Source organism: Carya illinoinensis, chromosome 1, assembly GCF_018687715.1.
Source record: "Carya illinoinensis cultivar Pawnee chromosome 1, C.illinoinensisPawnee_v1, whole genome shotgun sequence".
In the NCBI taxonomy this organism is placed as follows: domain Eukaryota; kingdom Viridiplantae; phylum Streptophyta; class Magnoliopsida; order Fagales; family Juglandaceae; genus Carya; species Carya illinoinensis.
This window is the reverse complement of record NC_056752.1, coordinates 16,096,145-16,111,934: the sequence shown is the minus strand read 5'-3', so window position 1 is coordinate 16,111,934 and position 15,790 is coordinate 16,096,145. Positions and strand designations below refer to the sequence as shown.

Below are 15,790 nucleotides of genomic sequence, written 5' to 3'. Positions count from 1 at the left end.
GTAAGATGAGTACTTTAAATTGAGATGAAAATTTAAAATATTATTTTTAAGTATTATTATTGTTTAAAAATTTGAAAAAATTAAATTGAGATTTGAAAAAATTAAATTATATATTATATTTTATGTAAAAATTTAAAAAAATTATAATAATGAGATGAAAATTTTGAATTGAAATAAGAATTTTGAGTTGAGACATATTTACCAAACTTGTCCTAATGGCCGGGTAGCTGGATTCAGCTCGGCTAGTGCTACAGCCAGCCTCCAGCAGGTCTGAGATTTTTGTCGGTCTCAAATTAATTGGAGATGATTTCATTTAGCTGTAAACATTAATTTGAGTGTTATAATTTCATTTCCCTGTTTTTCAGTTTACATTCATGGTTAAGAAAGAAAAAGAAAAAACAGAAGAAAAAAAAGGAGCCTGCAGACTCCAGCCAATATTATTTACTTAATACATTTAATTAAGGGCGGCCTTTCTGGGGTTGGCTGAGTTCAAGCTAATCCTTGGCCAACCGTAAGTGCAGCTCGAAAAGCAGCATCTAATTATAGGAAAAGATGTGTCTCAAACCTTGAATTTTTTTAATCACGGCAGATATGTCTTTATTTTAGTCCTTTTTGTCATGTACTCAAACGGTAATATCAATCAAAAGTTACCACAATTTCTTGATATGAAGCATATTCTCATGATCTTCACGGGTCCAAAGCAAACATCCTGAAAACTATTTAATGTAAAGTATGGATCTAATGGCGTTAGATCATCATCATTACCAACCAAGAAAATTCAAAGTAAACTTGAGTGTCACCGAAAGCTAACTGTAAGGAGAGTGGTGGGGCTTTAGTTTTACAATGAAATTTCCAGGATATACCCGGATCCGGATAAATATAATTGGCCTGAGTCCATCTATGTAATCGGTTTGTAAGTAATTCTATATATAATCATGAAGTGTATAAATATCGCATAATATTTAAAAAAGAGTGAAATTTATTATTAAAAAATTAATTTTTTCATATAAATCTCATGTTTTATTTAATTTTTTTAAAATGGTTACATGATAGTTGTATAATTTACCGTTGCAAATAATTTTTGTTGATCAATAAACGCCGACGTGTTGGCTGTATTCAATTCACTCCGTTGCAGTTCAGGCATCTACACCCCCAGACAAATAAATGGTGGGCCACACTCAAACCCCTCTTTACAAGTCCACGAAGAAACACAGCTGAAATTTTCCCTTCTTTTAAAGCCCAAAAAGTGGGTCCACTTTCTAAAGCCCGGCTAAAAAAGAAAAAGTTGATGGTTACATGATGGTGGGTATTGACCATAGACACACTTGCATGCATGATGCATATGTATTGTATATACATCATCATCCACCATCGTGGTCAAATATCTCATCCACACCCACATGACCCTCCCAAATCGTTATCCTCCTCCAGTTCCAAACGAACCCGGCTACATCAACGGTGCATGAACTACGATCATTATTTTTAAGGATCCCACTGTACCCCATCTATGGTACACAAAATGGTGGGACCGCCAGTAACTTGAAACGTGAAAACACCCCGTTCGTCCATGGGTTTTTTAGGTTGCAAGGGAAAGGATACTTGTGTCTGCTGCACATGGCCTTTGCAAGAAATTAAACCGCTCAAGAAACGTATCCCTTCTCTCAACTCTATCATCTTTTATATATGTTCCTCCTCAAGATCTTCAAGATCATTCATCAATGGGGAATTGTGTTTTCAAAGGGTTTGGAGGGATGGAAGAAATGGTGAAGGTGGTGACCTCGAATGGCGGCATCATGGAGCTCTACGCACCCATCACTGCAGAGTGCATAACCAACGAGTTCCCCGGCCACGCCATTTTCCGAAGCCGCAGCCTCTTTGCGCCGCCTCTCCTCCACAACGAAGAGCTCCACTCGGGCCAACTCTACTATCTCCTCCCTCTCAATCCCTACAAACCCAACACTACCAACAACAACAACATGATCAGTGGGTCCGAGTCCGAGCAACCCGACGACACGACCGCCGTTAACGCTAATTACGTGTCTTCTTCATCGTCTAACGTTTTAGCGACGCCATACCGCATGTCGTCGTGCGACAACCAAGGGATCATGAAGAGGTTCTCGGAGCCGGAAGTCGTTCCGAGGTATAATAGCACCGGAGTTTGGAAAGTGAAGCTTGTGATTAGTCCTGAGCAGTTGTCGGAGATTTTGTCGCAGGATGCTCGCACCGAGGCGTTGATAGAAAGCGTGAGGACCGTTGCCAAGTGCGGCAATGGCGTGCCGTCGACGACTAATTCAGACCAGTGGAGCTTGTCCAGTAGTTGGAAGGGATAGTCCGATCGATCGATGTGAAGTAAATACATATATGTTATTTTTTTCAGTTCAAATTTTGCTTTTCTTCTCTTTTTTTCGGTTTTTAAATTTAATGTTAAAGCATGTAGGGTAGCCAACTTGATGAAATGAAACTTGATGCAGCTGCATGTGAATCGATTTGTAACCTTTCTTTTAGCTAAATTTGGTGGCATTATATGTTGGTAGTTTAATAAAACTTTCCTTTTTATGTTTATTCACTATCAAATCTTAATCATGCGTGCATGTTTTGAACTAACAAGTCTACAAATTAACACTTCCGGAGTGGAATAAGGACAAGACGATTGCTGTATTCAACATGTCAGTTGACTAGGCAACAAGCTAGGTAGCACATAGGCGTGTCAGATATGTCTGAGAGTTTAATAATCATGTGGTGGGATTTTATTACAACAGTTGTTTCTCAAGGTCATGTATAGCCACATAAATATCTGTAATAATCTTTTAATATGAGTAAAATTTTGTTTTGTTATATTAAAAAAAAAAAAAACGAAGAAGACAAGACCATCACGAAGAAAACGGAAACGTTTTCATGAATAATATGAGAATTACAGTACAACAAACCTTTCTAACTATTTACATTGTCATATATGATCTTTCCTCCATTTCTCTTACTCATCTATATATATATATCATCTCGTAAATAAATAAATTAATAAATTAATCAAAGATGCCGTTAAAAGATTAGGAAGTTGCGCACAAGAATTTAAAGGTATAAATTAATTAATTAGACCACAATCACATGATTTGTTGCTGTGTACCGTACGTCCACTCAATCATCCATCTAGCTAGTTACCTAGATAATTCCTACTTATAATTAGTTCTTCCCCTGTAAGTCACAATTAATAATTTATACAGTTTGACAAAGTAGCAATAGTATTTAATTTGTGAATTTTATTAAGATGTATTTAATTTTTTTAGATTGAAATAAGTTTAATTTTTTAAATTAAAATGAATGAAGTAAGTTGAGATGAGTTTAATTTTTTTATACAACAAGTTTTAGAAATAATTATAATTATATTTGAAAAAAATGTAAGAAACATAATATATATAATTATCAAACACATAGCACATGTATATATTTCTTTATTCTTTATAATAATAATAATAATAATAATAATAATAATCTTCTTATAAATGAAAATAAAGCTATTTTTAATTATTTCTAAAAACTACATGAATATAATTGTTATTGGAATGATAAAATATAAAAATAGAGTACTAATTTGAAATTTAAAAAAGTATAATTGTAACGCCCAGTCTTGGAAGTCCAAAGAGTTAGCTCCAACTAACTAAAACCATTTCCCATAACACAATTATATATTCCAAAGGACACCAAAGAAAAATCTTTAACATAACAAACTAAAATCTCCATAAAGACTCCGAAACATACATGTATAAAAATACTCAAATACGCATAAAATAATAAACTTACTAAATAAAACTCTACAATGATTTCTTGTATCCTTTGACACTTATTCTTCTAAGTTCATCTAATCTTGCTCATGCTTCATACTCTTAATTTCTAGCTGAATCATAAAAATTATCTGGAAAAAATTGTAGAGATAAAAAGGAAATTATCAACAACTTAGTAAACAGAAAACATATACTAGATTGAAAATATGAGTATTTACAGAATTTAGAATGCAAAATGAAACATTTTTATTTTCAGAATGTAGAATAAGAACATAGTATCAAAATATCAGAGTGAATATTCATAAATATTATTATTCAAAAGTCTTTTGGCACAGCATAACTGAAACTTTACATCAAAATAAAATTCCATATATAACCCTCGTTGTAGGGTTGTGCAAACCAATTGGTAGCCAACTAAGTAGAAACAAAATGAAAAATTTTCTCTTTATTATTCTCGAAGCCCTGAGTGTACACACAGAAAAGACCACTTTTCAAAAATCATATCATATCATATTAGAGTATAAAGTAATATAACAGAATCATATCACCGTCATATAATTATGCACAACTTTTCATATTTACTCTTTTTGCACAGTTCAGACACAGAATACCAAAAACAGCTCATGATTACACCAATCATGACAGAAAATATTTTTCTCTTTTGAAACAGAATTTCATGCGAATGCAGATGAAATGAGCAAGGTTGTTTTTAAGTTTTCTTTTCATAACAAAAGATGCACATTTTTCATTAAATGAACCTCAGTCTAATCGTTTTATGCAAAATCCAGCATAGGAAACCCAGTTACTTGGACTTTTTAGTATTTTAGAATTTTTCCACAACAATGCTGAATGAATATTACTCGCCACCTATGAGAAAATCACTTAACTTCAATAAATTTCTAATTCAACACGTATTTGGATACTTAAACCTAAAATACTAAAATAACCTATTTTTCCTAAAAGTTTAAATTCCCGCAACCCTAAAATATCCTCATGTCTCAAATTCATTTATTTTCACTTAATTTTTTTGACTATTTAAAATCTAAATTATTTCTATAAATTAAAGTGCATGGCTAACATTTATACTCAATTAAAACCACACCATGTAAAATACATCTTCAACTTAATATGCACTTAACATAAATCCTAACTCAAAAAAAATTTCAATTAAAGACCAAGTCTAGCCCAACAATAATGACCCATGTAAAAGACAAGCATATTCGACAATTAGGGGTAAAAACCGATTGATGTGGTTCGATTTTTTTCAAAAACTGAAACTGATCAATAGGGAAGATTTTGAGAGGAAGACCGTATTAAGGAAACTGAAGAATTCAAACAAATAACAACAAAGATCCAGCTGCCACAATAAACACAGCCAGATTTGGTGTCTCTCGTGATTCTAGGATCAGTTTTTGATTTTGTATATATTTTCATTTATTACCTTATAATCTTCCTTTTCAATTGCATATCTTGTATGCCTAAAATTAGGCCTCTCGGATTGTATATATGTATGCAGAGTATGAATAGAACAAGTGTGAGAAAATCAAATCAATTCTCTATATGGTATCATCAGAACCAAACCTCTAACGAGTAAATTTCTATTCTCAATTCCTGCGACATGGCTGCCATCCCTGCATCTACAACCGAAACACCCATTGTCACCATCAATGCCGCAACCACCACCAATGAAAAACTCACCCCCTCTACTTTTCCTCAGTGGAGGGCTCAATTTGAAGCTTTGTTAACCGGCTATGATCTCATTGACTTTGTCACCGGTGCTAAACAATGTCCTGTCATTGATGCCACGAACTCCACTGCATCCCGTGCCGCGAACTCCCACTGGGTTCGCCAAGACAAACTCATTCTCCACGCCATTCTTGCTTCCACCTCAACCACTATCACCCCCCTTCTTGCTGCCTACAAAACTTCTCATGAAGCTTGGAAAGCACTAACCCGTTTATATGCAGGGAAGTCTAGAACTCGTGCGATGCAGCTCAAGGAAGATTTGACCCTGAGCACACGTGGAAATCGCACAGTTACTGAGTTTCTTCAGGCCATTAAAGTGATTGCCAACGAACTTGCCATCATTGATCATCCGGTTTCGGATGATGACCTAACCCTCTACATTCTCAATGGTTTGGGTCCCGAATTCAGAGAGATTGCGGCACCGATTCGCACTCGTGAGACCTCTCTGAAATTTGAAGAATTACATGACCTTCTTGTAGGTCATGAGAGCTATCTTCGTCGACTGGAGCACCAATCGTCCGCTACTTTTGTGCCCACTGCAAATTACACTCATCGGCAAGGAGGAAACTCTGCCCAGAACAAACAATCTGGTAAGCCCTACTCCACTCAGTCACGCGGGAACCATAAACCTGGGCCTTCCAATTCGGGCTTCCGGAAATATAAGCCCAAGTGCCAATGGTGTGATCAACTGGGCCATACGGCCAAAAACTGTCCAAAAATGCCTTCGGCTGAATTTACAGCAAACTGTGCTGGATCCTCTCAAGACAAAAATAAAAAGTGGCTTGTTGACTCGGCGGCATCTCACAACATGACCACCGACCTCTCTAATCTGTCCATTCATTCTGAATATGACGGTACTGATGAAGTGGTAATTGGTGATGGATCAGGTTTGCCTGTATCTCATATTGGCTCTTTATCTCTTGCATCCAATAATCGTGTGTTTCAATTACGTGATACCCTTTGTGTTCCCTCCATTCAAAAAAATCTCATTTCTGTTCATCACTTCACCAAGCATAATAATGTTTATCTTGAATTTCATCCTACTTATTTTTTGGTGAAGGATCGGATCACGGGGGCGACACTACTCAAAGGCGATTGTAAAGATGGAGTGTACCCATTTCCGGAGACTCTACCACCAAACTCCAAAAATCTCGTTGCCTATGTTCATGAGCGTACCACACCCGATGGATGGCACAAACGTCTTGGTCATCCTTCGTCAAAAATTGTTCACCATTTAATTAATGCTTTTTCCTTACCTACCAATAAAAATGATAATTTTTCCCTTTGCACTTCATGTTCTCAAAATAAAGCTCATCGTCAACCATTTCACTCTCATGGTCTCTCTAGCACCGCTCCCATCGAATTAATTTACACGGATGTATGGGGTCCCTCTCATGAAATTGGTATTGATGGTTCCAAATATTATGTTATCTTTGTTGACCACTATACCAAATACATTTGGCTATATCCTATGACACTTAAGTCCAATGTTCAAACAATTTTTCCTCAATTCCGAAATCTTGTGGAAAATAAGTTTAACACCAAAATAAAGAGTCTCTATTCCGATAATGGTGGAGAATATATTGGACTCAAATCTTATCTTTCAGTTCATGGAATTAGTCATTTCACAACGGCTCCTCACACTCCACAACAAAATGGCATGTCTGAAAGACGACATCGTCATCTTGTTGAAACCGGTCTTACCTTACTCACCGATGCTCACATGCCTCTTTCATATTGGCCATATGCTTTCCAAACCGCTGCATATTTAATCAATCGGATGCCCACTTTGAAATTGAATAATCAATCTCCTTTTCAAAAATTATTCAATCAAGTTCCGAATTATCTCAAGCTAAAACAATTCGGCTGCCTATGTTATCCATTAACTAGGCCTTACAATAAACATAAGCTTGAGCCCAAGGCCCAGCCGTGTACCTTTGTCGGCTATTCCCTCTCCCAAAACGCATACCTTTGTCTTGAGCCCAACAACCGAAAACTCTTCCATTCTCGGCATGTCATCTTTCATGAAGGAACTTTCCCTTTTAAAACACAAAACCCTAGCTCTTCAGGACCGATTTCACAAGGGAACGAAAATCACTCGGTCACAATTCCCTTGTTGTCCGTTCCTTTGCCTCCTGTTCAAATCCCTGCAGATCCGGTCTTGGGTGCTGAAGTCTTGCCGTCGCCTACGCGAGTGTCATCCCCTGCCTCGTCTCCTCTCCAGGTAAGTAATCCCTCTCTTCCTCCTTTGATTCCGAGCCACATATCTCCATTGCCTGAACCCGAGGTTCTTGAAACCCATGAAGTGCGAAATCATTCCATGACTACCAGATCCATGAATAATATTTATAAACCGAAAAAATCCTTTGTAGTCACTAAACATCCACTACCTCCCTCTTTGGAACCAACGAACGTTACTGAAGCTCTAAATGAACCTCAATGGCGTGATGCCATGTCCTCTGAGTTGACTGCTTTAATGCGTCACAATACATGGCAACTAGTTCCCAAACCATCTGATTGTAATCTTGTTGGATGTAAATGGGTTTTTCGCATTAAAAGGCATGCAGATGGATCGGTTGATCGGTTCAAGGCCAGACTCGTGGCCAAAGGTTTTAATCAGAGACCAGGACTGGATTACACAGAGACATTCAGTCCTGTTGTGAAACCAGTCACAATACGTACTGTGCTAACCCTTGCTGTTATGCAAGGATGGTCTCTAAGGCAATTAGATGTTAATAATGCCTTTCTTCATGGACAACTGACCGAAAAGGTCTATATGAAGCAACCCCCTGGTTTCAAGAATCCAGAAAAACCAAATCACGTTTGTTGCCTTACCAAAGCAATATATGGGCTCAAACAAGCACCTCGTGCTTGGTACTCTGCTCTCAAACAGGCGCTGTTAGGATTTGGTTTTAAAAATGCTAAATCAGATTCCTCTCTATTTGTGTTCCATGATGGTGCTCTACTTGCTTATTGCTTAGTCTATGTTGATGATCTGCTTCTCACGGGAAATAATTCCATATTTGTTGCAAGCATCATTGATAAACTTGGGAGCCAGTTCTCCATCAAGGACTTGGGATCCTTAAACTTCTTCCTTGGTGTTGAGGTCATTCCAACAAAAGATGGCCTGTTTCTATCTCAGCATAAATACATCCGAGATCTACTTGCTAAAACCAGCATGGATGGAGCTAAAGATGTTACCACTCCACTATCTACTTCAGTTCCTCTCAAGCTGTCAGATGGCTCGTCTTCAGTTGATTCAACCGAATATCGCAGAGTGATAGGAGCATTGCAGTATCTGTCCTTAACTCGCCCGGATATAAGCTTTGCAGTAAACAAACTATCACAGTTTATGCACTGCCCTACACAAATTCACTGGACCGCAACCAAAAGGCTGCTCCGTTACCTCAAGAACACAGTTTTTCATGGTATAAATATAAATAAATCTTCAAGCCCCGCTCTCACATGTTTTTCTGATGCTGATTGGGCCGGTAGTTTGGATGACAGAAAATCAACTTCAGCCTATCTAATCTTACTTGGTAACACACCTATTTCCTGGAGCTCCAAAAAGCAACGTGCCATTGCTCGGTCTTCAACGGAGGCTGAGTATAGGGCCTTAGCAATGGCTGCAGCTGAGTCTATGTGGCTGCTATCTCTTTTTCAAGAAATGAAGTTCAGCTTACCACGGCCACCTATACTCTTATGTGATAATTTAGGGGCCACACAGCTAAGTTTTAATCCGGTCCAGCATTCAAGAATGAAGCACATCCAGATTGATATCCATTTTGTGCGAGATTTGGTTGAGAAGAAGATTCTTACTGTTCGGCATGTTCATACCACTGATCAGCTTGCAGATTTGCTTACTAAGCCACTTTCAAGACAGCGGACAGATTACCTAAAAACCAAGATCGGCCTATTTGATGGTAGCCCGTTCTTGCGGGGGCGTATTAAGGAAACTGAAGAATTCAAACAAATAACAACAAAGATCCAGCTGCCACAATAAACACAGCCAGATTTGGTGTCTCTCGTGATTCTAGGATCAGTTTTTGATTTTGTATATATTTTCATTTATTACCTTATAATCTTCCTTTTCAATTGCATATCTTGTATGCCTAAAATTAGGCCTCTCGGATTGTATATATGTATGCAGAGTATGAATAGAACAAGTGTGAGAAAATCAAATCAATTCTCTATAGACCGATGGAACCAGCCTCTGGGTAGGAGGAATATCGGCCATACCGATTTTGGTGAATTCTCAATCGATTCTTGGTCGATGGTGGTAGAGTGAAGCTTTGTCCGAGAGAACAAAGAGTGAGAATGAGAGAAATTGGACAAGAGAAGAAGAGGGAAGGGGGAAGAAAATTCAAATTGAAATGACGCCGTTTGGTTTAAGACCAAATGGAATCATTTCACTTATATTTTTTTTAATCTGTTACATTAAAACGACGTTGTTTTTCACTTATATTTTTTTGTAGACATTAAGTCTAAAATGATGTCATTTCACTTAAACTTAAGTGAAACGATGTTGTTTTATCTACGATATATATATATATATTCATTTAATAGGCAAGTTCGGTAGTTTGAACTAGGTTCGAATTGGAGTTGAACCGGCAACATTGGTTTAAAGAATTTCTACTATTGGCCGGCCAGTTTTGGCTAGTTTTGTGCTTCGACCGAGCCAATCAATTTTGTTGGTTGTTGTCCTTACTTAGAATCAAGCCCAACCAAAATAAACAAGGCCCAACATAAATTCAAAAAAAAATTATTATTTAAAAAGAAAACCTAATATGCTTGGAAAATAATAAGGTGATCATCGTAATTACATTTAGAAGACCCAGTAAAGCTTAGGAAACTTATTTCTAAGTTTGAATGCTGGAGGTATCTTACTTGAAGAAATGAAGGTTGCAACAGGGGCTTACCGAGGAAGGAAAATGCGGCGGAGAATCGGGTGGAGTCGGCAGGCTGAGGTGAAGATGTCAGCAAGTTAGGCAGTTGAGCATTGAGAGAGAGAGAGAGAGAGAGAGAGAGAGAGAGCACGTCGTGATGGGAAGAGGGAGTGGCACTTTCTGTGTAGGTGGAGGCAACATGCGGTGGCAAGTGGTGGTTAGTTTGTGGCTTACAGTGGGGAAACTAAATACCCTGTTTAGGTGTGGTGCAAATAGAGGGTGTGCAAGTGGAGTTGGATGGCTGCTTGGTGGTACAAGGGCAATGCTGTGAAGGAGTTTTGATGTTGCACTGAGGCTGAGCAATGGAAGGAGGTTGCAACGCGGTAGCTGAAGCCGTTGGACTCTACGTAGGGGCGGTGATGGCTGCGACGTACGATTTCTTCTCTATAGTGATTTAACCATGGGATGAGGAGGGGTGGTTTCTATGGTTTTGGCTTCCAACGAAAGGTGGTGGTGATTTACAGTGGAGGGAGCGGCTACAGTTTATGGAAGGGAGTCAAGGTGGTTGTTGGTTTCACATGGGGCTGGGCAGTGGGGTTAGTGGCTTCCATTGTGTAGGGGACGTCTTGGCACGTGGGGTGGTTTTCTGTTCGGGTTGCAACTGCGATATGGAGGTTGGGTGGCAGCGGCTATTGGTTCATGTAGGGACAACGCTATGGAGTCTCTAGCTGGGTAATGTGAAGGATACTGATGATTGGTTCTTTAACGTAAGTGGGAGAGAAATAAAGGGAAATTAACTTAAAAAAAAAAAATAGGATCATGTGCGACAACCCTTATTTAGGGAGGTTCTACTTGCATGAGATGATATATATATATATATATAGGTGGTTGAAGCCCTAGGAAAAGAAAAGGAGGAAGAAACGTGCATTGATTTAAATTTGTTGAAGAAAGTAGGAAGAAACGCTAAAGGAATTTTATTGTGAGTAGAACTCTAAAATTGTAACCTTTGTTTGAAATTGAATACATTAATGGGCTTGGGTTTCATAAATAAACCGGGCTCTAATCTCACCATGTTCAAAATAAATCAATTAATCATTCAATAATATTTTTGGGCCTTTAGAAAAACTTCTTGGGCCAAATTCTAATTATTTAGACCCACTTAGTCCATGAATTATTAATTGGACCTTTTCCAATCATTGAACCCAATGAAATTCTTATAATTGACCATAAAAATTTATGGTTCCGGGGTCTTTTCAAAATTACCCAACTAGGGTTTTCATGAGTATTGATCCATCGATATTGTCCAAAATGTCAACTATACCTTTGCAATTAAAAAAAAAAAAAGTTCGTCCCATGAGCCTAACTAAGTTTAAGTAAATAATAACTTGCGGGCTTATCAAATTGGCCCATTTAACCTATTTTAAGCCCTATAATTTATCCATCCTTCATCCGTAATAAATTTAGAGTCAGGTCATCATTATAATTGTTTTTCATCTGAAATAACATTACTTTGAAAAGTGTTAATCAGCATGATTCATATTTATGACAAATAATATGAAGAAAGTTATTATTATTTTGAAATGATATCCTATTGTAACAAAATATTATTCTTTAAATCTAAATATAATATTTTCATTTTTTTAACTTAAATATAACATTAATACTCTTTTCAAATTTGAAATTGCAATATTGATATGAGAAAATAAAAGCATGTTCTTAACAAAATAATGAGTAATGCTACATATAATCACTTTTACGTACTCTCTGTACATTTTACTGATGTAATTAATTACATTAATTTTTTTAATATACAACCAATCGCATCAATAGAGTACGTAAAAGAGTATGTAAAAATGACTGCATATAAAATTTTTATAATAATAATTGCATTTTGTAAATGAGGACATAGTGAGGTTACCAAGATATAAAAGAATAAATGAGAGTGTAATAAATAGTATGTAAAAGTGATTTAATCAAATGATTAATCATTTAAACTAAAATCAATAATTTAGGGTTTCGGCATTCATCTTGGTTTTTTTAGGGTTTCTATTGAATCTCAAAGGTAGTTTTTACTAGGGTTGAAACCCTCTTTTAGTCGGTCATAAAGTGTTTGGTTGAATAGAATAGTTTTTGACTTAGGTGACATGATCACAATTATGAGTGAGAAAAAAACGGGTGAATCAGTAAACTGGACTGAACTGGTAGATTTGTTCAATATCGAGTTTGGTTCAATTTAGTACTGATTTCATTTTTTTCAAAACTGGTCAAAATCGGTTTGGTTCCGATTTTTCTTTTTCTAACATCAAACCCAACCAGACCGGACCTGTTCATATATATATTTTTATTTTTTTATGCTGTATAAAATATTTTTTATATTATATATAATTTTTATATATAATATATATAATTATATTTAAAATAATTTTGCATTATATGATTAGTTACTAATTGATATAATATTAAATTTTAAAATACTATAGTTTATTGTATTAATAGTTATACTAATACTATATCATTGCATATTATAATGTACTATAATATATCATTATATTATATATTATAATATATCACTATAATCTATAATACAGTTATAATATACTATATTATATATAGTATATAATATACCGAAAAAACTTGACCGGAACAAATAAAACCCGAAGTACTGATTTAGGAGTGTAACTGGTGCAAGATCTGTTCTTCAAATTTCAAAATTGATATATACCGGTTCAGCTCTAAAATATGTCCAAAGCCAGACTGAACTAGACTGGTTACACTCCTAATCACAATGCGTGATTTTCTTTCCATTCCTTCACATTTTAATCTCATGGTTTCCCTTAGTACCAAGTGTCCCACACTATTCATCAATTGTGGCTATAATCTTGCCAATTGTAGAACAAAACTCCTCAAGACTGATTTGGAAAATCCACACAGTGGTTTAACAAACAACTGACCTGGGTGCCACATGGCACTATCACTAGTGTTACTACTCACCCGAAATATTTTTGGAAATAAACATTGCAGCATAAAATCTTAAATTTTGCAATTAGTTTAGCAAAATTTGACTTCTAACGACCACGATTAAATCTAAAGACATTTTCAAGCACTTTTCGTCTGAAAAATGAAAAACGTATTGTTGCACCCTAAATTCCCAAATATTTGTTTGGAATTAATGGTGTAATTCTTTCCTAATCCCACACTCCTGATACCTCAAATAATTCATAGCGGGTAGAAAACCGACCTTGCACCTAAGCAGTTGCTCAATTCGTGAAATCTATATGGGATTTCAAGATGCTATTAAGGTCAGCTATTACATCCTATCCTTCTGAAAAAAGGATTATCCTCCTGAAAAAAGGATTTCATCCTCAAAATCTACACGTGCACATAGTATAACTACTATCTTACAAAAGGAGAAGAGGATGCTCACCAAGTCTACTGTCCATCATTGGACATATAGTCTCTAGATGATGCGGGTGAGGGTGCATCAGTGTCTACTGACATGGTATGTTGGGGCATATAATAAAGCACATCATCATCGGAATCATAAATCATGTTATTGAAATGTCCAGGGTCAACGAGCTATTCAACCTCATCATTATTGTTGTCTAGTATATGACCCTGAACAAATAGTCTTTCTCAATGAGTAGACGACATTAATGATCCTATTGTCTCGACCTCAGGATCAATGAATGTCCATAGTTGCTTGACTAGACTTTGCTCCATCACATAACATCCTCACCCTGAAATTGTCTCGCTCCATCTATGTGGTCTAGTGAAGGGGCAGATAATATAACAATCCACTAGAAATTCTGTGGATGAATGCTTTAGCCTTTAGGAATGTTGTGAAAAGTCTAGAAAGTTCTCACGAATCGAGCAAAAGCATAGGTTTTAGTTTGTTAGTTTCTTACCCTATTTGCCGATAGAATTACGATTTTATTTATTGGAGATACTTAGAAGTATAGGTTTGACAAACAGCTTGTGCCATTAGTCTCAAATAAATATTTAAAATTTTATGACTTAATAATACAATTTTTGTTTTTCGGATGATAGTTGTTTGAAAATGTATTTTGATTTATTCAAGGCACTCAAGAGACAAAATTCATGGAACGAATTGTGCTACTAGTTTCATAAGATTATTTAGGATTTTAAGGTGTAAATTTATTTTCACCACTTTTGAAGTGAATAGTAACACCTGTGTTAGAACTCAGACTAGTTATTTCAAATTATAGTGTGGATTGTCCAAATCAATAGAGCAGTTTCATTTGAACACCATGGAAAATTCTTAGTCACAATTGGCAATTTTTATAGGACGCTACGCACGAAGAGAGACCATGAGATGGAAATGTGATGGAAATGAAGGAAAATCAAGTATGGTGATCATGCTAACTAAGCAAACACTATTATATCTAACCATTTATTTTTGTGCCAAACGTAAAAGGGTTCAACCCTAGTAAAATCCATATTTTAGATCCAATTGAAGCTCTATAACCTTGGAGAAAATTGAAACCCTAAATAATTTCCCCAAACCCTAAATGGTTACCCAAAACCCTAAGTGTCAGCCGATTTTAGCTTAGTGTTTAATCATTTGATTAAATCACTTAAAAATTCTATTAAAAGTTCAAATTCATTTCATTTCACCTTTATTTGTTCTTTTATACCTTGGTAATCTCATTGATAATTTTAGATAACTTTTCTTGCTATTTTTACTTGACTTTTTCGAAACCTTTGTATTTATATTCTTACGAAACTAGCTTCATATAAAGTGTTTATATTTGAGTTTAGTTTCCATATGTGTATTTTGCGTTACTTTTCATGGAGTTTTGATTAGAGAGAAGTCTGTTTAAACATGCAAAGTTCATCCTGGGCGACAATCTGGATATTGTGTGAAACTTTGATTTTTTGATGAATTGTTTGGCAAGATCATGGTCCAATATTTTTATGATTTTGATTTAACATGTTAAAATACAAGTTAGATTGAGATTTTTGCATGGTAAGATTTTTTACTAAACGTTTTGCATGATTTTAGGAAGTTGGAAACTCGAGGTGTAAAAATAGCTTTTGTTTTGAGTAAGTGTTGATCTTTTGTTAGAAAGCATGATCCTATGGTGTTGATATTCACATATGTTGATTTGAGGACTTTGATGTATATATTAGGAAGTCAGTTTTGGAAATTAATGCTTTTGATCTTAATGAATTGAATTTTTATGCATACGAAGGTCCGGTTAGGACATAAACTTGAGGCTCTTGTTGATTTTGTGAGAAACTCAGACCTAGTGGTTTGATTTAAAATCAAAATATGTGGTACTCGATTTTTAAGTTAGTATGCAAGCCAATTATGTTGAATGATGTTTTGTGGTTTTTGTGGCCTTTGACTTGGTTGTT

The 15,790-nt window shown here is 35.9% G+C and overlaps 1 protein-coding gene across 1 annotated transcript; it reads left to right on the top strand.

Annotated features, from left to right (window-relative positions):
• Positions 1 to 1,439: 1,439 nt before the first annotated feature.
• On the top strand, positions 1,440 to 2,566 carry LOC122311904. Its single transcript, XM_043126676.1, has one exon. It carries the CDS (start codon positions 1,719 to 1,721, stop codon positions 2,328 to 2,330), a length of 612 nt encoding a protein of 203 aa, XP_042982610.1. The 5' UTR covers positions 1,440 to 1,718; the 3' UTR covers positions 2,331 to 2,566.
• The last annotated feature ends 13,224 nt before the right edge of the window (positions 2,567 to 15,790 follow it).